Genomic DNA, 24,349 nt, shown 5'->3' on the forward strand with positions numbered 1-24,349 from the left:
AGAAAGCGTATCTGTGGTTACTTGGGAATGGGGGTGTAGGGGAAGAGGAACCACAAAGGGGTAGAGGAAATTTTGGAGGCTGATGGACATATTCACTATCTTGATTTTATAAATGGTTTCAGGGTTGTATACACATCAAAACTTATCAAGTTGTACAGTTTAAATATGTGTAGTTTATTATATCTCGCTAAAATTGTTTAGGGGACTTCCCTGGTGGTCCAGTGGGTAACACTCTTGTGTTCCCAATGCAAAGGGCCCCGGCTTCCATCCCTGGTCAGGGAACTAGATCCTGCATGCCTGCCACAACTAAGAGCCACGTGCTGCAGTGAAGATCCCGCGTGCAGCAACTAAGACCCGGAGCAGCCTAAATAGATAATTAATTTAAAAAAATAATAAAATTGTTTAATTTGTGAGATGTCCCTCTTAAGTTTGAAAAGCAGAACGTTACTAAAAGCTCACTGAAGAATCTGAAGCATAAGAAAACTAAAATTACCTCTGGAGATAACTGACAACCAAGATTCTATTCTAGTATGATAGTTTATCTGAACAAAACATTACTATGAGAAATGCAAAGTCATAAAAATAAGAAATAGAAATGACATTTTTGTCCCCCTGCATGCCATTTCCTCGTGCCAGTACAATTGCTGTATATCATAATCTTTTTAGTGTTCTATTCAATTTGGTTTTTTAAAGAGAGCAATCGCCTTGTATTTTTCCTGAACTATTAGACAGCTCCTTTATGTACAAGATGCCCAATCCCTGATGTGTCTGCCCGTGTGTGGGTGTGTAGAAAGTTACACTGTACCTACAAATGCTGCAATTTGTTTTAGGATTTTGTAGTCAGGGCTCAGCAGCGGCCCTGGAACTTTCTAGAAACCATGCCCTCTTCTACAAGATGAACCCTGGATAGTTTCCCTAAATATGTGAATTCGGTGATCAAAATTTTCTTAGATTTCCCACCTACTGTTTTAAAACAAAGAACTGCTAGACCACACATAACAGCGCAGAACACCGGTAAAGATTTTCTTTTTTGGAAAACATTCATAAAGTTTTATTTCCATCCCCCCCCAACTTATTTTCTTAGCTCTTTTATTCGATAATCACTCCCATTCTGTAGACGGGGAGAGGCACACCGGTTTTTTTTGCACAGTACAGAGGGGCAAGAAAGACGCGACTCTCAACTTTTCAGTTCCATTTTGAGAAATGATCGCATCGAACTCCTGAGAAACGACAGCCCAGCGAGAGCAGAAGCATTTCTCTCCAGGCTGGGTGGGGGTCGGAAGCCAGGCGCGCTTCCGCGAGAGAGAGGGGGAGTCAGGTGGCAGCGGATCGGGCGCGGGAGCCAGTGCTGCGCGGCGGGGGCGCGTGCGGGGTGCGCCTCCCTCCGGCCGGCTCGGGGAGGCCACCCCCGCGCACGCCAGTCGGTCGGCCGGGCTCCCGCGCAGCGCTGCTATCCGCTGGTGAGCCAGCAGCGCCCGGCGCCCGCGTCTCCTCCCTCGCGCGCTCGTTCCCTCCCCAGCCCCTCCACCCCCGCCCCCGCCCCCAACCCCTGGCAGTCCCTCCCCCAAGCCTGCTCCCGCGGCCGCCGCCGCCGCCGCCGCTGCCGCTACCGGAGGCGCAGGAGCCTCGCGATAGTGTTTGCACAGGCGGCGCGTGACGCCGCCGCCGCCTGTAACTGATGCAGAGGTTACCCCGCCGCCTCAGCCGCCACCCACCACCCGCCGCCGCCGCCGCCACCCGGGCGACGCCGGGGGCCGACGCACTGCAGAGGTGCCGGCAGGTTCCGCCCGCGGAAGTCTTCTCTGCCGGCGCAGCCCGCGCTCCGCCCGCTCTCCGACCCCGGCCCCAGCGGGCGCCCCCTCGACACCTCTGCCGCCGCGCTCCTTCCCTCTGCCTCTTCCCCGGCGCGCCCGCCGGCTCCCTCACTTCTCCCCCTTTTCCTCCTCCTCGTCCCCTCTCCTCCCCTCACCTCTACCCTCCCCACCTCCCCCCTTCTCGGTTTCCTCCCCCATCCCCTTGAATCTCCCCTCCCTGCCCTCGCTCTCTCGCTCGCCCTCAGCGCGGCCCCCGCCATGACGGAGGCGGGTGCCGGTGCCGTTGCCGTTGCCGCCGCTGCCGTCGCAGGGGGGGAGTCGGGTTCCCAGAAAGTAGCTTGATGAGTGTCCAAAGTAGCAGTGGAAGTTTGGAGGGGCCGCCATCTTGGTCCCAGCTCTCCACGTCTCCAACCCCGGGCTCGGCGACGGCGGCCAGGTCCCTGCTGAATCACACGCCGCCATCCGGGAGGCCCAGGGAAGGTAAGCGCCGTCGCGCCCGCGCCCGCTCGCGGGCCTCCCCTCCTGCGCCGCGGTCCCCGCGCCCCCGCGTCTCCTTCCTCCGACCCCGGGGTGGGGGAGGGGGCGAGGTGGACTCGAGGCCTCCCGGCTCCGGGGAGGTAGTGCTCCGTGTGTGGGTGGTGGTTCGCGGGTGGCTGAGAAGACCGACGAGGGGGTGCGCGCTGGAGGGGCCGGAGCGAGGCGCGGCGCACAGACTCGCCTGGGCTTCTTAAGAGCCAGTCCTGCTGGGATGGGAAGCCTGACCCCGGACGCGAGCCCCTTTCTGCTCCATTTGCTAGTACACTCAGTACTCTTAACCTCCTGGCCTCGGGTCTCTGGTGGATTTTCCCTCTTGGTGAAGCATTCATCCTCGAGCCCCCTCCCCTTCCCTCGCGCACTCCTCCCCTAGAGGCGGTCCCCGCTCTGCGAGCTTTGCTGCCCAGGACCTGGAGGATGCCTCTCGTTTGCAGGGTCTCTGCCCTTTGGGGGGAGCCTCTGAAATTATCAAAGCCGACTTTGATCCCTTGCCTGGCCTCCTAGAGCAGTTTAAACGACAGACTGATTCGTGGGCAGGCTTTTAAAACCATCCCTCCAGATGGTTGCAACTTTGCTTCGCCATCATCTCCTGCGTGTTTGTGCGTTCTCTCTCTACTGCAAGTAGGCTACGGTTCTTTGACAGGGTCGTGGGTTTTGTGGGAAATATCTGCGTAAAGGTTACTGCAAACACGCACCAGATCGGTTACAATTGTTTTCTAAGTTTTCTGGCTTCTTGCATGCAAGTGTGCTGCCACCAGATGTAGCAGTTACACAGCTAGTAAGACATCGGAGTGCTTTTGACTAAAATTTCAACTTGCTGTATTTAACTTTAAGTATACGACATAAAATAAAATTTGGGAGAATTGTGGGGGAAGAATAAATGTGCGTAGAGTCACGTTTAACGCTCTTTTGTCTGGAAAACGTTTAGCGGTATTCATCAGCAATTGGTAAATGGGTTGTTCACCGCCGGTTGTGTCACACAGGGAGATTGTAGCCACATTTTCAGAAAAAACGTCTGGAAGTCCAGTAGTCTAGTGAATCCTTTAAAGATACCAGGAGCTTTGATTTATGCAGGAGTCGGTGGGATTAATTTATCTTGAAAATATCTGTCAATATTTACGACTCAGAGCCTTGACATTTGTTAATCAAGTGGTTTGTGCCCTGAATCCAGTGGTTCAGGCACAGCATTCTTTGTCATTTTGTTCCTGTGAGCATGTGTGAAAGTGACAATAGGCTCAAAGATTGGTATGAATTTGCTCTGGAAAATTCAGGGGAAGGTTTGATTTATGGCATCCATTAAGCATGCTGAATACATTGACATGACATTTCCCCTTTCCATCTCACCCCCAACACTGAGTTCTGATTATTAGAAGATAAAAGTTTATTTATTGACTCACTCAAATTTAGTACACCTGGAGATTTTTCTTTTTGCATTTGAAAATTTGTAAATGAATGTTTTAAAATCTATTTTGTAAACAGAGCAGTTGGTGCTTTTAGCATGCTTTTACTTTTGTCTGTACTTTCATTAAGATGCTTAATGATAGTGTTAGGAATGATATGTAATGAGTGATAGTAAATGATGGTCTTGGGAAAGACTCTTTTAAGGCTATATCTTTTTTTCATTCATTTCTTAAATATTTGCTGAGCCATTTCTGTGAGCTAAGCACTGTGCTAGATACTGAGGGCATAGTGTCGAATTGCTCATCTGTAACATCTGTAATTAATAATTTGGGGGCTGAAAAATCTAGATTGTGAGTTTCTGAGGTTACTGCAACTCTAGTTAAAAAATTTTCATACTATTCTGCAATTTTCCTGATGTTTTAAATTTTTCAGGGGTTGGAATAATTTAGCTTGACCCTCCAAATAACCAGAAATTTTGTCCAGCAGTTTGGATTTTTATGTAACCTGAATAGTGTGTCTCTATTTACTAATGAAATAACAGGACATGCTTTTGTGGAAGTTATACTTCACACCCAAGTACCTGTATGGTGACAGTGGTACATTGCTTTTTTTGACCAACCAGGAAGTAAGTTAAAACTGTTAATTCTCTCTAGGATTATATATATTCATCTTGAAGCTATAGTTTCAGATTTCACAAACGCTAATAGGAATTGCATATATGAAGCCCTAGGTATCAAGATGGAAACATTTTCTTTTGAGTGTGATCCCAGTATTTATTTTAACAAGTGCTTTGCATCTTTTCCAAGTAACATTAGTATGTTGTGTAAAGTGATGTAAATTGAGAGCTTTGATTGCTGGTGACTGATAGATAGTAAGAACCATTACTATTAATGGAACTTGAGTGTATGTATCAAGGAGAGAATAAACTTTGTTTCTTTTTTTTTTTTTGCGGTACTCGGGCCTCTCACTGCTGAGGCCTCTCCTGTCGCGGAGCACAGGCTCCGGACGCGCAGGCTCAGCAGCTATGGCTCACGGGCCCAGCCGCTCCGCGGCATGTGGGATCCTCCTGGACCGGGGCACTAACCCGTGTCCCCTGCATCGGCAGGCGGACCCTCAACCACTGCGCCATCAGGGAAGCCCTAAACTTTGTTTCTTGAAAAGTGGAGCAAATTAAATGTAATATATAATAGAAAATTTTAAACTTAAAAGAGATACACACATATGTATATGTACATATATAAAGTTACATATGTGAAGAACTCCTTTTAAGCAAACTTTACTTTGAAAATGGGCTATTTTCAAAGTTGTTCCATAAGTATCTATAAGCCTAACTCATAAGATTTAGGAATTTATATGATATAGTATAGACTTCTTTCTTCCCTTGGAGTGCCAAACCTTTTCCTTTATCAATCTTAAAATTCTCTGAGAGGTGCTCAGCAGTGTAGCTCTAGATTGCACATTGGGTCTTTTAAACCTGTGGCTAAATTCTCTATCCCACTTTATCTTCTAATCTGTGAATAAGGATGTGGGAAGTTAAGAAATTAAATTTTCAAATAAGGTCAGGTTTGTTTCCGAGGAACCTGGTGTGTGTACTGGCTAGATGAGCAGGTGGTTTTTTTGCATATCAATACATAGGTACTTTTGAATGGGTTACTGCTAAGAGTCAAATAAATGGTTATACAAAAGACTTGGCTTTTCAGTTTCATCTTGCCAGATATGAATAATTTGCTTTACTTTTATATAAATAATGAAAGTAGTTTGGTCAAAAAGATAATATTGCAGTTTAAATAAACTTGCTCTCTGTTTCCGTATTTACAGACTGCATCCTTTAGACAGAAGAGTTAAAGTATTTGACTCCAGATGATTGAGTAATACCTGTAGGGAGATGTTAACAGTTAAGTGTACCAGATGGCCCTTTAATTTCTTGAAGTCACCTGCTGGAGCAAGACAGGGTTGTATGTTTAAGGATTCTAGCTCATGAATATATAGATATGTGGTAGGTGCCTCCCTTACAGAGGCATATGTACATATTAGAGGAGAGAGGGAAATCCAAGATAGTTAGAAGTCTGTGAATCTGCCCCTGAGAAATAGGCTGTGCTTTAGCCTTTTTGGTCTCAGGACCCCTTTACTCCCTTAAAAATTATTGAGGAAGAGATTTTATTTATGTGGGTTATGTCTATTGATATTTACTGTATTTGAAATGAAATAACTTCAAAAATATTTATCTAACAATAACAATCTGATTACATGTTAACAAATTTTAAAATGAAGATAGTCTAAAACAACAACTTTAGTGAGGGGACTTCCCTGGTAGCACAGTGGTTAAGAATCCGCCTGCCAATTCAGGGTACACCGGTTTGATCCCTGATCTGGGAAGATCCCACATACTGCAGAGCAACTAAGCCCATGCGCCACAACTACTGAGCCTGCACTCAATGAGAGCCTGCATTGAACCTGCACTCAATGATAAGCCCACGCACCGCAACTAGAGAAAGCCCGCGCACAGCAACGAAGACCCAATGCAGCCAAAAATTAAAACAAAAACACGCTTCAGTGAGGCTGGTGGCATTGTTTTATATTTTTACAAATCACTTTAATTTCTGGCTTACTAGAAGACAGCTGGATTTTCTTCTTTCAGTCTGTTGAGATATATTTTGATTGAGGCATGTGAAGAGAATCCAACTTCACATAGATATGTAGTTGCAAAAGAATTAATTTTTTTTTTTTGCGGTACGCTGGCCTCTCACTGTTGTGGCCTCTCCCGTTGCGGAGCACAGGCTCCGGACACGCAGGCTCAGCGGCCATGACTCACGGGCCCAGCCGCTCCGCGGCATGTGGGATCTTCCCGGACCGGGGCAGGAACCCGTGTCCCCTGCATCGGCAGGCGGACCCTCAACCACTGCGCCACCAGGGAAGCCCAAAAGAATTGTTTTAATAGTCTTTTTGGAAGTTATTCTTTGATATTACACCAAAATTCGACAAGTGGCAGTTTTTTTAAAGGTACTTGTGATGTGGAAGTACATTTTATCCCGGAAGTGTCTTCAGGACCCACAAGAAATCTGTGGACCATACATTTAGACTAAAGAAGACACTAAAGGGTGGGAAAAAGTATAGCTGTTTTCAGGCATTTCAATCACATAAATTGAAGAGAGAATGTGTTCATTATGCTGTTGTAGAAGATGGACCAGCAGGTGAATGTTAGGAAGGCGCAGAATGAATTCGGCATCATTTATTGACAAGAATGTAAAAACTGTATAACTACTAGACTTGGCCAGCAATGAAAGAACTGCTTTAAAGAATTTAAAGCAAACTACGGAGACTTTTTTGGGGGAGCTAGAGATAAATTCTGTAGATTCTTATTTCGTGTGCTATTAGATTAAGTGACTTAAGGTCCCATCCAGTTAAAAATTGCAAACATTCTGTGATTCTTTGAAAATTCGTAAATATAGTTAAACTGTACTTACATATCCATGAATGTTTTTGAATATTCTCTTAAGTCAGTAGCATGAAACTATCATTGACTTATTACTCTTTTGCATTTTTATTGTGCTTTTCCTCTGAGGATTTTTCTGTATTTTCTGGAATCAACACTGTCAGTCTTGAAATCCTGATGAATTCCCTGTGAAATATAATAAACTTTGAAGACATTTTAGGGAATCAGATGCTGCTTACGATACAGTTTAGTAGAGTTGTCATATACTTGGGCACAGAATTTTAGAATGCTGTGGGGGGCTGATTTTCAGTTCAGAAAGAGAAACTGTCAGCAGTCTGTATAGTCTTTCATTTGTAATTGTGTATGTGATTTCAGAAGTAATGTGTTTAATCTAATGGTTTTAAAGCTAGAGAGTCTGAAAAAAGGATGCATGAAGGCAAAGCGTTTAAATTGATCTCTCTTGAATTTAAAAATGCATATTAAATAAAACCAGAACATAAAGTGAAGAATTTAAATTCTCATCTTATTGAGAGAATTATGCATGTAATAGCTATCATTACCTATAGCAGTTCATATTTTAATTTAATATGGAACATAATTTCTTCTGTGAGATGTATTGAAAGGTTAGATTTTAGGTGCTGGGAAGTCAAGGTTAAACTCTTGTAACTTTCTTGGGGTCAACTTAAGTGTAGTAAGTGACATAGCTTGAGACTTCATGTATTTCTTGCGTTTAGACTTAAAGCTCATTTTCTATAGAAGAGCCATAGGATTAAGTCATTTAGTTTAATAAACTCCTTCATGCTCTTTAATAATTTCCAGAAATCTTAGAATAATTTAGAGGAATGGTGAAGTAGGAGAAGTAGTATGGTAGAGAAGAGAAAGTGCATTGATAATTGGAATCCAAGTGTAGTCCCAATTTTGCCATTAACTAGCTGGGTGACTTTGGGCAAGTTGCCTATCTCTCTGCTTCAGTTTCATAAAATGAGAATTACAGAGCTGAAAGGGACCTTGGAAGCAAATGAATCCAAACCTCTCATTTTACAGATGGGGAAACTTAGATAATTTGCCCAGGCTTTTACTGCAGGAGAGGTGGGACCAAGATTCAGTTTTCTGACTTTCAGCTTAGTGCTTTCTCCATTATACTTTGTGGCTCCTTTTCATCTGTAAAATGAGGGAGTTGAATTCGAAGCCTTCAGAGTTCTCTAACAGCTCAAAAATATTATTTGTTTGACATTAGCACTAATTATAATTTACTGGAGGAAAGTTTGTAGCTTTTATTTATTGGTGAAAGAAATGTTTCTTGAAGAAGCAATGTGACCTTTTCAAGGTTATGTTATAATTTGTTAAGAGAAGATACTCATCTTCATTATTACCAAAAGATTTTTAAGTTTATTTATGAGCATGGTAAGCAGTAGTATGCAAGGTGATCTTGTCTTTTTAATGATCTATATTCTAAAATACTGTTATGAATATATTAAAAGCTGTGTAAATTACATAAATAATAATGTGGTGCCCTGAAGTGAAGTAACTAGGTGATTGTTCCTCAGAAATTATTTCTGGGGTGTTTCCCCCCGAGTTAGATTCCTCTGCTCCTTAGTGTCATATAGGATTGTCTATTTCATAGCATCTTTGTCATACTACCTTTTATTATAGTTTTATTTTTTTGTGTACTAGACAGAAAGGTCTTGAATTCAGAGACTATGTTTTGTTCATTTCCATATTCTCAGTGTGTAGTAGGATGTCCTCTGGAGCAGGGGTCCCCAAACCCCGGGAGACCGCTACAGCTGTGGTCTGCAGCCTGTTAGGGACCTGTTAGGGACCGGGCTGCATAGCAGGAAGTGAGTGGCGTTGAGTGAGCAAAGCTTCATCTGCTGCTCCTCATCGCTTGCATCACCGCCTGAACCATTCCCCACCCCTGTCCGTGGAAAAATTGTCTTCCACAAAACCGGTCCCTGGTACTAAAAGGTTGGGGACTGCTGCTCTATAGAGGTGGCACCTAACGAAAAGTTTTGTTGAAGATCTGTTAAAGCTTTTTTTTTTTTTTAAACGGAGTGATTATATACTTAATATGCACGTATTTCAGACCCAGGGAGATACTCATTTTAGTAATTCATAGGCAAGTTATATTTTAGAGAGTGATAATGGGTAACAATAATAGCTAAAGTTCATTGTTTGTACATGTTAATTCATTTAATTCTCGTAACTCTGTGAGGTATATACAATTATCATTCTCATTTTACAGATGAGGAACCAAAGCACAGAGACGTAAAGAAACTTGCCCGGTATGACACAGAGTAGTAAATGTTAGGGCTGAGATTTGAATCAAGTCTGCATTTTAACCACTGGGATATATTGCCTAAGATATGGAAATTTAGTTTTGGGTAATTTCTTAGTTTTTCCTTAAGATATTTTAATTTACTAATCAGTCTTTTAGGCTCATTCAGTTTACTGGTAAACTTTGTCATTATTATTTTTTTGCATGAGTTTTGTATGTATGTGGAGATAAGATTAAAAAGAAGAAAAATCCAAAACCAATTTGTACAGATCTTACGTTTCATGGAAAATGTTAGAGGTATACTAATGAAAAATCTTACTTTCATATTTAATAATTAAATTGGGATGCCATTTATCTTAATATTTTGACCTCATATGCTCACCACAGCAATAACAAATAAACATTAGAATTTGAATGGAGAATTTTTGACTGTCCATATAGGAATAGTCCACTTATTGTGGAGGGTTTTAACCTGGTGCATGAGGCTCTGAACAAAATTGAGATGCTTTAGTGGCAGATGTTTGAGTTTTATTAGTATTCAATATGGCAGGGAAAGGAAGCTTGAAGCTTAATCTGATTCATCTTATAAGAAGTATTTTTTAAAACACTTAAAGCTTTAATTACCTTATTGCATACAAAACAGATCCCTTGGTAACATGTATTATTTAGTGTATCTAATGAGAGAAAGAATTTGCAAGGGTTGATAGGAATTCAAAGCATGATGTAGAAAGATGCAGATCTGAAATAGGTGGTAGGTTGTGAAACTTAAATCTTCTCAATGTGGCTTCGCTATTAGGTTTGAAATTTTGTGAATTTCACGAAGACAGGTTATACCTCTATTTAAGTTAAAATGCTTGTATGCTACAAAGATGCAGTGCAAAGCCAAATATGAGTGGTTTGGGGGGCTGACATAATATTTGTTCTCCTTCATTTATATGGATTATTAAGAGTTCGTTCTGCTCATAAATTTGTACCTTTCCCTGGAAACTAGTTTAGTTGGAGAAATGACTTCTAGGTTTAAATTAAACTTTAACCTGGTATTTGCTGGTATTGTGTTAAATGTCATACATTGTGATTTCAGAATCCCACACTTGACACTATGTATGTGCTTCTTGTCTGATGGTGAATATGGTGCCTCTGGAGAAGGTCAGGGGGATTTGCATGAGGCCAATCAGATTCATCCTGTCTTTCATGAGACCTGAGGCATGTTTCTTTTTTTTTTTTTTTTGACAAATAGGGTATTTTTGCTTTTTTAAAAACATAGTTTTTCCTTTTTCTGTGCACAGATTTTAAAAAACATCAGTGAAGTTACATGGTTTAGTTAACTTTGTATATATATTTTTGCTTATCTCATTTATTTAAAAGATACATATACTTATTAATGATAGGACTTGTTCTAGGCACTTTGTAAATAGTAACTCATTTACTTCTAACAGTCATGAAGTAGGTACTATTGTATCCCTATTTTACAGATGAGGAAATTGAGCCACAGAGAGGTTAACTAACTAACCCAAGGACACATAGAGAATATGTAGCAGAGTCAGGATTCAGACTAGGCTCCTGAGTGCATGCTCTTAACTGTTATACTATTCTGTTAGCATTATTCCACTGAATTTTAACCACAGGGATACTGAATGGATGTACTCTAATTTAGTTAACCATTCTTCTTTTGGTAGTGTGTTAGTCATGATTCTTTTGCTTACCTGTGATAAAAACTTAACACAAGCTTTGGTAAGTTAAAAAAGGAATTTACTGGTTCACGTAACTGGGAATTGTATGTGTGGAGGAGGATGGAATGGCTTTGGAAACAGCTTAGATCCAACATCTCAAATAATGTCACTGAGCCTCTTTGACTCCATTTCTGGGTTCTCCTAGCCTCTTGCTTCTGGAGCCCAGTCACATACCTTTGGCTTAGCAACCACACTTGACAGACCAAACTTTTTCCTAATGTCCACATGTCACTTCTGGGTTGATGCTGATGTATTATGATTGTCAGTTCCTTAACCAGTCACTGGTACCTGGGAGAGGTACAGCAAGGTAGCCACTATGGCTGTAGGTAGAGTGAGTTGAGGAATCCACAGAAAGCCATGATTGACGGACCGCTGAAGGTCACACAAATTAGGTGAATGGTAGTTTTCCTGAGGAATGGATCATGGTGAACAAAAACATCTTAACTACCATAGTTAGTTATTTAGGTTATTTCTTTTCTTTATACTTTTACTTTTTGGCTACAATAGATATTGTTATAATATCTCTGAGTAAAAGCTCCCCCCACCCCCCGAAGAGGATTCCCAGTGATGGAATTATCAGGGCAAAAAGTATAAAACAATTAAAGGCTTTTGATAACTATTGCCAAATTATTATTTGAAGAATTGTGTTCCACTCATATAGCAGCAATGCATGAGATAGGCATGTATTTTTGAACCAGGTGGGTGGGGTTCACCTCATCCTAGGAATTACTGGGCTTAAATATTATTAACACAGTGCCTTGCAGTTAACCAAAGGGTTGCGATCTTCATACTGAACATGTATCTAATCCATTTTATCAAATGCTTTATTATATTTTCTCCGGGCATTTCTCTCACTATTTAAAAATTTTTCATTTTATAGTTTTAAACAACAAACCCAAAAGGCTAATGAATGGCAGTCCTCGGCAAGCTCTTGGCCCCCTACTCCTCTTTCCTATCAGTGTCTCCTACTTCTCTGACCTAGTTGACAGCATTATACTTAGTTTTTTATACTTAGATATTGGTACCTTATGTTAGAAGCATTATTATGTAGAAGTAGTTACAAGCACATATTTGTTAGATTCCGGATATCAGTTTAGGTTTTGCCACTTACTGTAGTAAGTTACTTGACCTCTCCATGCATCTGTAGATTTTCTTTTTTTTTTTTAAATGCTTTTTTTTTTTGGCCATGCGCCTTTCGGGATCTTGGTTCCCCGACCCGGAATCAAATCCGTGCCCCCTGCAGTGAAAGCGTGGAGTCTTAACCACTGTACTGCCAGTGAATTCCTAGGTTTTCTTGATTGTAGGATGAGATAAGAGATAGTAACTATTTCATAAGGTTGTGAGAATTAAATGAGAAATTTGTGGCGTGTTAACAAGTCAGTATGTGTTAACTGTTACTAGTGTATTTAGATACAAGGATGCTTTAGAATTAAAAATTTTTTCTTCTTTGTTTCAATGTCAAGAATAGGGAACAAGTACCATCTGGATTAAGATCCTTATGACCAGAGTACACTTGACATACATAGATTGTCTCCCTGGCTTGTTGAAGAATTCTAGCAGGGTTGTGTATGACAGAGGCAGATTTCAAGTGATAATCATAATTGTTAGTCTCATTTCTTTTCACTATATAATATTGTGGTATTTATTATACATACAATTTTTCTTCCTTTGATTTATTTCTTTATTTTACATTTTAAGGATTTGCTTTACTGGGCAAAAGGGCATGAATTTTTTAATGTCATTTAATGTGTATTGTCACTATTGTTTTCCCTATGGGATAACCAGGATTTTAAAATCTGTTATTGCTTCTCAGAAGTGAATCAATTGTCAGAGCTTTAGAGTTTTATAGAAACCTTATTGGCATAGTTTGTTTATTCATTCAGCAAGTATTTTTGGACCTGGAGCATAGCACTGGGTAAACAAAGGTATGTAAGATATAGTCCTTGTCTCCTAGGAGCTTGGGCAGAGTCTAGTGAGGAAGACTACAATTCATAACATGTAATTTATACTTTAAAAAAAAACCACTTTGTGGGTCAGATAAAACAATTTGTGATGCCAATTTCAACTTCTCATATAAACAGAATTATTACATAATGTGGTTGTAGCCTATCCTATATCAAGGTGTTCTATTCATTGGTCATTTGGTTGCTAGAAAAAAACTTTAGCAAAACAAATTTATTATTAGAAGGATATAGGGCTGAGTGTCTCTTAGAACCCATTTAGGTCTCAAGGGGACTGAACTAGAAACTGGAAATTCAGGAACCACAGTAGCACTATTCTCCTGTGGATCATAGAGCAACCCTCTCCAGTGCTGTGAAGGAAAGTTTTTTAAAAAGGAAAAGTGGGAAGGAAGGAAATTGTATTTCTGTCAATAGGTATGAACAGAGTATTCCCTAGAGAAGGGAATTAGACAGTTTTCCTCCAGTTTAACTATTAAATGTTATCATTTTGTTTCAGTTGGTATGTCTTGATTGCTAGTGAGATTGAACTTAAACTTAATATTTATATCAAAAGCCCAGTCTTTAAAAAATTATTACTCTCTAAAGTTCAGGTACTCTAATTTTACTGTGATTCAGTTGATTTTATTTTTTAATGTTATATGGTGTTTTACCTTTCATTATTGTATCACAATATTAATATATACAGAAAATGCACACGATAAATAATGCTCAGTGAATTACTATAAGTCGATGTACGTAACGACCACTCAGTTAAGAAATAGAACATAGGCAGCATTTCAGAGCTCTCTTCCTGCATTCATCAGTCATTCACTACCTTCTCCCTTCCCTCCAAAGCAATCACTATTCTGACTTAATTATGCCTGTTTTGAATTTTATATAAACGGACTCATACAGTATATATATTTTTTCTAGCTGCTTTTGTTTCACGTATGTTTTAGAGTTTCATCCATGTTAATTCCTGTAACTGTTGTTCACTTTCATTGCTCTATATTACTTGTATGTGTATACCACAGTTTATTTATGCAATCTGTTGATAGATGTTTGGGTTGTTTCCACTTCTCTATTATGACTAATAATGCTGTATGAACATATTTATACCTGTCTCTTCATGTACTATTAATTTCTGTTGAGTATATACCTAACAGTAAATTTACTGGGTTATAGGCTATGTGTGTGTTTGCCTTTAGTAGATACTGCCAGTTTCCCAAAGTGGTTGTAACAATTTACATTCCCATGAACAGTATATGAGAGTTCCCATTGCTCTACACCCTCACCGACAGCTGGAATTGTTAAAATTATTTATTTTTGATATTCTGGTGGATATCAGGTGTTATTTGTGGTTTTAATTGTCATTTCCCTGATGAGTTCAGAAGTTTACCATTTTTTCATAAGTTTATTGACTTTTGGATATATCTTGTGAAGTACCTGTTCAGATCGTTTGATCAGTTTTCCTTTGTGTTGTTTCTCTTTACAAAAATAAAAAATTAATTGAAGAAACTCTTTTTGTATTTTGGATAAGTACTTTTTTTTTTTTATTAACACCCCTCCCCAGTTCTGTGGCCTGTTCCCCCACTCCGTTATGGTATTTAAGAAGTATCTCAATACATGAAAAATGTTTTCCTATGTTTTCTCTTTTTTAATATAGGCATTTACAACTGTAAATTTCCCTGTAAGCACGCAATTAATTCACCCTGTAAGTTCTTTTTCTTTTTTGTAAAATGTTACAGTATATGCTGATATATTACACAAGTTGTAAAACACACAATATAAAAATGTGCAGAGGTTAATAAATAAATAAATTTAACAATATTTACAAATCTTTTTTTTAAATTTTAAAATTTTATTATACAGCAGGTTCTTATTAGTCATCCATTTTATACACATCAGTGTATACATGTCAATCCCAATCTCCCAATTCATCACACCACCACCACCACCCCCCACCGCTTCCCCCCCTTGGTGTCCATACATTTATTCTCTACATCTGTGTCCCAATTTCTGCCCTGCAAACCGGTTCATCTGTACCATTTTTCTAGGTTCCACATATATGCGTTAATATACAATATTTGTTATTCTCTTTCTGACTTAATTCACTCTGTATGACAGTCTCTAGATTCTTCCACATCTCTACAAATGACCCAGTTTTGTTCCTTTTTATGGCTGAGTAATATTCCATTGTATATATGTACCACATCTTCTTTATCCATTCATCTGTCGATGGGCATTTAGGTTGTTTCCATGACCTGGCTATTGTATATAGTGCTGCAGTGAACATTGGGGTGCATGTGTCTTTTTGAATTATGGTTTTCTCTGGGTATATGCCAAGTAGTGGGATTGCTGGGTCATACGGTAATTCTATTTTTAGTTTTTTAAGGAACCTCCATACTGTTCTCCATAGTGGCTGTATCAATTTTCACTCCCACCAACAGTGCAATAGGATTCCCTTTTCTCCACACCCTCTCCAGCATTTGTTGTTTGTAGATTTTCTGATGATGCCCATTCTAACTGGTGTGAGGTGATACCTCATTGTAGTTTTGATTTGCATTTCTCTAATAATTAGTGATGTTGAGCGGCTTTTCATGTGTTTCTTGGCCATCTGTATGTCTTCTTTGGAGAAATGTCTATTTAGGTCTTCTGCCCATTTTTGGATTGTGTTGTTTGTTTCTTTAATATTGAGCTGCATGAGCTGTTTATATATTTTGGAGATTAATCCTATGTCCATTGATTCATTTGCAAATATTTTCTCCCATTCTGAGGGTTGTCTTTTCGTCTTGTTTATGGTTTCCTTTGCTGTGCAAAAGCTTTTAAGTTTCATTAGGTAGCATTTGTTTATTTTTGTTTTTATTTCCATTACTCTAGGAGGTTGATCGAAAAAGATCTTGCTGTGATTTATGTCAAAGAGTGTTCTTCCTATGTTTTCCTCTAAGAGTTTTATAGTGTCCAGGCTTACATTTAGGTCTCTAATCCATTTTGAGTTTATTTTTGTGTATGGTGTTAGGGAGTGTACTAATTTCATTCTTTTACATGTAGCTGTCCAGTTTTCCCAGCACCACTTATTGAAGAGACTATCTTTTCTCCATTGTATATCTTTGCCTCCTTTGTCATAGATTAGTTGACCATAGGTGCGTGGGTTTATCTCTGGGCTTTCTATCTTGTTCTATTGATCTATATTTCTGTTTTTGTGCCTGTACCATATTGTCTTGATTACTGTAGCTTTGTAGTATAGTCTGAAGTCAGGGAGTCTGATTCCTCCAGCTCCATTTTTTTCCCTCAAGACTGCTTTGGCTATTCGGGGTCTTTTGTGTCTCCATACAGATTTTAAGATTTTTTTGTTCTAGTTTTGTAAAAAATGCCATTGATAATTTGATAGGGATTGCATTGAATCTGTAGATTGCTTTGGGTAGTATAGTCATTTTCACAATATTGATTCTTCCAATCCAAGAACATGGTATATCTCTCCATCTGTTGATATCATCTTTAACTTCTTTCATCAGTGTCTTATAGTTTTCTGCATACAGGTCTTTTGTCTCCTTAGGTAGGTTTATTCCTAGGTATTTTATTCTTTTATGTTGCAGTGGTAAATGGGAGTGTTTCCCTAATTTCTCTTTCAGATTTTTCATCATTAGTATATAGGAATGCAAGAGATTTCTGTGCATTAGTTTTGTCTCTTGAAGCTTTACCAAATTCATTGATTAGTTCCAGTAGTTTTCTGGTGGCATCTTTAGGATTTTCTATGTATAGTATGTCATCTGCAAACAGTGACAGTTTTACTTCTTCTTTTCCGATTTGGATTCCTTTTGTTTCTTTTTCTTCTCTGATTGCCGTGACTAGGACTTCCAAAACTATGTTGAATAATAGTGGTGAGAGTGGACATCCTTGTCTTGTTCCTGATCTTAGAGGAAATCCTGATCTTAGAGGAAATTCAGTTTTTCACCATTGAGAATGATGTTTGCTGTGGGTTTGTCATATATGGCCTTTATTATGTTGAGGTAGGTTCTCTCTGTACCCACTTTCTGGAAAGTTTTTATCATAAATGGGTGTTGAATTTTGTTGAAAGCTTTTTCTGCATCTTTTAAGATGATCATATGCTTTTTATTTTTCAGTTCGTTAATGTGGTGTATCACATTGATTGATTTGCGTATATTGAAGAATTCTTGCATCCCTGGAATAAATCCCACTTGATCATGGTGTATGATCTTTTTAATATGTTGTTGGATTCTGTTTGCTAGTATTTTGTTGAGGATTTTTGCTTCTATATTCATCAGTGGTATTGGTCTGTAATTTTCTTTTTTGTAGTATGTTTGTCTGGTTTTGGGATCAGGGTGATGGTGGCCTCATAGAATGAGTTTGGGAGTGTTCCTTCCTCTGCAGTTTTTCGGAGGAGTTTGAGAAGGATGGGTGTTAGCTCTTCTCTAAATGTTTGATAGAATTCACCTACCTGTGAAGCCATCTGGTCGTGGACTTCTGTTTGTTGGAAGATTTTTTTTTTTTTCTTTCTGTACGCGGGCCTCTCACTGTTGTGGCCTCTCCCATTGCGGAGCACAGGCTCCAGACACGCAGGCTCAGTGGCCATGACTCACGGGCCCAGCCGCTCCGCAGCATGTGGGATCTTCCCGGACCGGGGCACGAACCCGCGTCCCCTGCATCGGCAGGCAGACTCTCAACTACTGCGCCACCAGGGAAGCCCTGTTGGAAGATTTTTAATCACAGTTTCAATTTCATTACTTGTGATTGGTCTGTTCATATTTTCTGTTTCTTCCTGGTTCTGTGTTGGAAAGTTATACCTTTCTAAGAATTTGTCCATTTCTTCCAGGTTGTCCATTTTATTGGCGTAGAGTTGCTTGTAGTAGTCTCTTAGGATGCTTTGTATTTCTGCGGTGTCTGTTGTAACTTCTCCTTTTTCATTTCTAATTTTATTGATTTGAGTCCTCTCCCTCTTTTTCTTGATGAGTCTGGCTAATGGTTTATCGATTTTATCTTCTCAGAGAACCAGCTTTTAGGTTTATAGATCTTTGCTGTTTTCTTTGTTTCTATTTCATTTATTTCTGCTCTGATCTTTATGATTTCTTTCCTTCTGCTATCCTTGGGTTTTGTTTGTTCTTCTTTCTCTAGTTCCTTTAGCTGTAAGATTAAATTTATTTATTTCAGATTTTTCTTGTTTCTTGAGGTAGCTTTTTATAGCTATAAACTTCCCTCTTAAAACTGCTTTTGCTGCATCCCGTAGGTTTTGGATCGTCGTGTTTTCATTGTGATGTGTTTCTAGGTATTTTTTGATTTCCTCTTTGATTTGTTCAGTGATCTCTTGGTTATTTAGTAATGTATTGTTTAGCCTCCATGTGTTTGTGTGTTTTACATTTTTTTCCCTGTAATTGATTTCTAATCTTAGTGTTTTGGTCAGAAAAGATGCTTGATATGATTTCAGTTTTCTTAAATTTACTGAGGCTTGATTTGTGACCTTGCCAAGATGTGATCTATCCTGGAGAATGTTCCATGAGTACTTGAGAAGAAAGTGTAATCTGCTGTTTTTGCATGGAATGTCCTATAAATATCAATTAAGTCTCTATGGCCTCTTGTGTCATTTAAAGCTTGTGTTTCCTTATTAATTTTCATTTTGGATGATCTGTCCATTGGCATAAGTGAGGTGTTAAAGTCCCCCACTATTATTGTGTTACTGTCAATTTCCTCTTTTATAGCTGTTAGCAGTTGCCTTATGTATTGAGGTGCTCCTGTGTTGGATGCATATATATTTATAATTTTTATATCTTCTTCGTGGATTGATCCCTTGATCATTATGTAGTGTCCTTCCTTGTCTCTTCTAACATTCTTTATTTTAAAGTCTATTTGATATGAGTATTGCTATTCCATCTTTCTTTTGATTTCCATTTGCATGGAGTATCTTTTTCCATCCCCTCACTTTCAGTCTCTGTGTGTCCTTAGGTCTGAAGTGGGTCTCTTGTAGACAGCATATACATGGGTCTTGTTTTTATATCCATTCAGCAAGCCTGTGTCTTTTGGTTGGAGCATTTAATCCATTCACATTTAAGGTAATTATCGATCTGTATGTTCCTATGACCATTTTCTTTATTGTTTTCGGTTCGTTTTTGTAGGTCCTTTTCTTCTCTTGTGTTTCCCACTTAGAGAAGTTCCTTTAGCATTTGTTGTAGAGCTGGTTTGGTGGTGCTGAATTCTCTTAGGCTTTGCTTGTCTGTAAAGCTTTCTATTTCTCCGTCAAATCTGAACGAGATCCTTGCTGGGTAGAGTAATCTTGGTTGTAGTTTTTTCCCTTTCATCACTTTAAGTATATCATGCCACTCCCTTCTGGCTTGTAGAGTTTCTGCTGAGAAATCAGCTGTTAACCTTATGGGTGTTCCCTTGTATGTTATTTGTTGTTTTTCCGTTGTTGCTTTCAGTAATTTTTCTTTGTCTTTAATTTTTGCCAATTGATTACTTCGTGTCTCGGCGTGATTCTTCTTGGGTTTATCCTGTATGGGACTCGCTCCACTTCCTGGACTTGGGTGGCTATTTCCTTTCCTATGTTAGGGAAGTTTTCGAGTATAATCTCTTCATATATTTTCTTGGGTCCTTTCTTTCTCTCTTCTCCTTCTGGGACCCCTATAATGCGAATGTTGTTGCGTTTAATGTTGCCCCAGAGGTCTCTTAGGCTGTCTTCATTTCTTTTTATTCTTTTTTCTTCTGTTCCGCAGCAGTGAATTCCACCATTCTGTCTTCCAGGTCACTTATCCGTTTTTCTGCCTCAGTTATTCTGGTGTTGATTCCTTGTGTATTTTTCATTTCATTTATTGCATTGTTTCTCTCTTTGTTTGTTTTTTAATTTTTCTAGATCTTTGTGAAACATTTCTTGCATGTTCTGAATCTTCGCCTCCATTCTTTTTCTGACGTCCTGGATCATCTTCACTATCATTATTCTGAATTCTTTTTCTGGAAGATTGCCTGTCTCCACTTCATTTAGTGGTTTTTCTGGGGTTTTATCTTGTTCCTTCATCTGGTACATAGCCCTCTGCCTTTTCATCTTGTCTGTCTTTATATGAGTGTGGTTTTTGTTCCACAGGCTGCAGAATTGTAGTTCTTTTTGCTTCTGCTGTCTGCCCTCTGGTGGATGAGGCTATCTAAGGGGCTTGTGCAAGTTCCATCCCGTAAGTTCTGATATGTTGTGTTTTTGTTTTTATTCATTTCAAGCATTTTCTAATTTTCCTTTTGATTTCTTCCTTTGACTTATTGGTAATTTAGGAGTATGTTAATTTCCACATATTTGTGAATTTCCCAAATTTTCTTCTGTAATTGATTTCTAATTTAATTCCATTGTGGTCAGAGAACATACTTTGTGTGCTTTCACTTCTTTTAAATTTGTTGATTCTTGTTTTGTGGCCTAGCATATGGTCTCTCTTGGAGAGTGTTCCATGTGTGCCTTAGAAGAACACGTATTCTGTTGTCGAATGTAGCATTCTCTAGATGTCTTTTAGGTCTAGTTGGTTTATTGTGTTTGTTTTCTATTTCCTTTTTGTTTTTCTGCTTAGTTCTATTTGCTATTGAAAATGGAGTATTGAAATCTTCCAGCTAGTTTTGAATTGCCTTTTTCTCCCTTTGTTTCTGTCAGCTTTGTTTCAAGTATTTTGAAGGTCTGTTATAAGGTACACATATGTTTATAATTTTTATGTCTTACTGATGGATTGACCCTTTGTTATAAAATGTTTCTCTTCATCTCTAAAATTATTTTAGAAGCTGATATTAGTATATCCACTTCAGTTCTTCTGTGGTTGCTGTTTGCAGGGTCTTTTTCCATCCATTTATTTTTATCCCATTGGTGTCTTTGGATCTAAAGTGTGTCTTTTGTGGACAGTATTTAATTTGATATTATTCTTTTTTAATCGATTCCCACAGTCTCTGCCTCTTGATTATGTTGCTTAGTCCGTTCACATTATATGTGTTTGTTATGGTTGGATTTATGTCTGCCATTTTGCTTTTTTTTTTTTTTCTGTGGTACGCGGGCCTCTCACTGTTATGGCCTGTCCCGTTGCGGAGCACAGGCTCCAGACATGCAGGCTGAGTGGCCATGGCTCACGGGCCCAGCCGCTGCGCGGCATGTGGGATCTTCCCAAGCCATGGTTCATGGGCCCAGCCACTCCGTGGCATGTGGGATCTTCCCGAACCGGGGCACGAACCCGTCTCCCTGCATCGGCAGGTGGACTCTCATCCACTGCGCCACCAGGAAAGCCCTGCATTTTGTTTTCTCTGTGTCTCATGTCTTTTTATCCTTCTGTACCTACGTTACTGTTTTCTTCTGCATTGAGTATTTTCTATTGTAACATTTTAATTGCTTTTGTTATTTTTAATTCTTTTTTGAGTTATTTTCTTAGTGATGGCTCTAAGTTTATGTTATACATCTTATCAAAATTTGCTTCAGATTTACACTAACTTAATTCGAGCAGTATATAGAAACTTTATTCTTTATACAGCTCTACTCCATCCTCCCCTTTTTTTGTTACATATGTTGCTATATGTTACCCCAGAATAAATTGTTATAAATATTTTATATGATTTATAGTCTTTTTTAAATAAACTGAGATGAGAAAGGAAAACCCCTTTATCGTTTTTGTACTGACCTTATGTATTATTCCTGGTTCTCTTCATTTCCTCATGTAGGTTTTTTTTTTAATCTTTATTGGAGTATAATTGCTTTACAATGTTGTGTTAGTTTCTGCTGTATAACAAAGTGAATCAGCTATATGTATACATTTATCCCCATATCCTCTTCCTCTTGTGCCTCCCTCCCACCTTCCCTATCGCATCCCTCTAGGTGGTCACAAAGCACTGAGCCGACCTCCCTGTGCTATGCAACTGCTTCCCACTAGCTATCTATTTTACATTTGTAGTGTATATATGTCAATGTTACCTCATGTAGATTTGATTTATACCATATGACGTTATATCCTTACTCCAATAAAGTTTGTTTCCATATGTCTCCTTTGTGCTGTTACTGTCAAATATATTTTGTTTTCTATGTTATAGACCCAACAATACAGTTATATACATGTTGTATGTGTAATTGCTTTTTAAATTAGTTAAGGGAAGAAAGGAGAAGAAATAACGCAGTTACGCTCTTTACTAGTATTCATATTTTCTCATTTGATTATTTTGTGTAATTCCTGTTTTTCATTGATATTCTCGCTTGATGAGACATTGTAATAATAACTTCCTTTAATTATTGAAACATGATTTCCTTTAGTTCTTTGAACATATTTATAATAGCTGCTTTAAACTCTGTCTGATGAATCCAACATCTGGGCCCTCTCAAAGTCATGTGCAGTCTCCCTGACCACCAGAGCTGATTGGTTTTGGCCTTGTTTTCTTTGCCTCTCTCCCTGATCTCCCCATTAAGCTTTTGGCTGGTCTCTGCCTCTATTGCTGTCACTGCCAGCTGTCAGCCTCCACTGACTGCTAGCTTATTGCTCTGTTGTTTTCACCCGACATCCCAGGGCATAAATTGCTCCATAGATTGATTGCATTAAGCCAGGTTTCTGCAGAAGCGAAGTGTTGCCAGCCTTTGAGACTTGTGCTGCTTACCTTGAGGAATCTTACTGCCTTTTTCTTTGCCTAGTTCTCTCTGTTAAACTTCTAGCTGGTTTGTAGCTTTGCTTGTTGCTACTACTGTTGTGGAACTACCTGCTTCCTTTTAGTTATTCACCTCCAGGATCTCCATAGTTTTGGACATTGCCCTTAGAAATGAGGTTTCCCCCCAGTCTGTCCTAGTAAAGTCATTCTGTCAGGTGGGATGGACAGAACTTTCTGTTCCTAATGGTCTACCTTTTCCCCTAGGAAGAACCTCTGCCTTGCCTCAGTGAAATTAGGGTCAGAGGCAAGGAGATCACTTCTCTTGAAGTGACACCCACTCTAGGACTAGTGTGCTGGGCAAGGAGAGTAAATCCAACTTTCATCTTGCCCCTCCTGGTAAAGAACTTCTGTCTTATGAGTGAGGAATTGGGACCTAGTGTTTTTGGCCTACTCCACCTGGAGAAGAGCTTTTCTGCCTTATAAGTGGGGGATGGTTGGATGGAGGGACCCCTGTTCTTTTCATCCAGGACGCCCTGGCATGGAGTTTCTGCAACATGGAGCTGGGGGGTGCAACAGTTGAGAGATGCCAGCAGCCTTCCCCTACTGGGGTAAAATTTTAGTCCTAGGCTGGAGTGTGGGAGCTCCTGTAGCACCTGTCTGGTGTAGAACTTCTGTCACCCTGAGTGGAGGGGTGTAATTGGGAGTGGCTTATGGCCCATATGTCATGGATACTTGCTCTTCTCACCTCTGTTTAGTATGTTTTCTTGAATAAATGTTTTTCCATTTGCTGTGTGCCCTTAGGACAATTTTCAGAGACATTAAATGGTTGGTTGGTCAAAAAATTTTCTTTTCACCAGTTAAATCGTTGTTTTACTGGAGAAATGGTCCACCGAGCTCCTCATGCCACTATTCCTAAAGTCCCACTCTCCGGTATTATCTTTCAGAAGCTTTGTTGTTATTATGCTTTTCATATTTAGATCTGTAATCCTTCTGAAGTTGATTTTTTTCTGTGTGGTGTGAGATGGGAGTAGGTTTCATTTCCCTGTGAGTGTCCTGATGTCCCAGCACAAATTACTGAAAAGAATTGTTCTTTCCCACTGTTTTGCAGTGCTACCCTTTTTTGTAAACCAAGTGTCTGTGCCCAGAAACAGGTCAGTTTCTAGGCTCTATATTCTGTATTATGTTTGTCTGTTTTTGTGCCGGTATCATATTTCCTTAATTACTCTAGATTCATAATTAGGTTGATATCCAGTAAATCAAACTTCCCCTGTTTTTTGATAGGTGGAATTCTAAAGATGTTTTCCCAACATTTCTGTCCAAATTGTTCAGTTGAATACTAACCTAGGAAGTGCTGTGAAGTGATTTTGCAGATGTAATTAAAGTTACTAATCAACAGACCTTAAAATAGTGCGATTATTTTGGTGGGTCCCATATAATCACACAAGCCCTTAAAAATAGAAAAGTCAGAAGAGAAGAAGGCAGAAGAAGGAAGCAAAAGAGGAAAGGGGCAGAAGGAGAGGTCAGAGGGATTTGACTCAGAAGCAATGAAAAGGACTTGACCTGCTGTTACTGCCTTTGGAAGGGGACCATGAGCCAGGGAATGTAGGGAGCCTCTAAAAGCTGAGACTAAA

At 39.4% G+C, this 24,349-nt stretch overlaps 1 protein-coding gene across 3 annotated transcripts in view; it reads left to right on the forward strand.

Annotated features, from left to right (window-relative positions):
- Positions 1 to 1,542: 1,542 nt before the first annotated feature.
- The window catches only part of TLK1 (tousled like kinase 1), a 151,366-nt gene continuing 128,559 nt past the window's right edge, over positions 1,543 to 24,349 (forward strand). Inside the window, exon 1 of one of the 3 annotated variants that reach the window (XM_027128473.1) lies at positions 1,543 to 2,294. In XM_027128473.1, coding sequence (XP_026984274.1) covers positions 2,156 to 2,294 — 139 coding nt within the window. In that variant the 5' untranslated portion in view covers positions 1,543 to 2,155. The remainder of the gene's footprint in view (positions 2,295 to 24,349) is intronic. The other 2 variants (XM_027128483.1, XM_027128487.1) reach the window with 2 other exon arrangements.

Source organism: Aethalodelphis obliquidens, unplaced genomic scaffold, assembly GCF_003676395.1.
Source record: "Aethalodelphis obliquidens isolate GAN/ISIS:26980383/991018 unplaced genomic scaffold, ASM367639v1 scaffold2, whole genome shotgun sequence".
Taxonomy (NCBI): domain Eukaryota; kingdom Metazoa; phylum Chordata; class Mammalia; order Artiodactyla; family Delphinidae; genus Aethalodelphis; species Aethalodelphis obliquidens.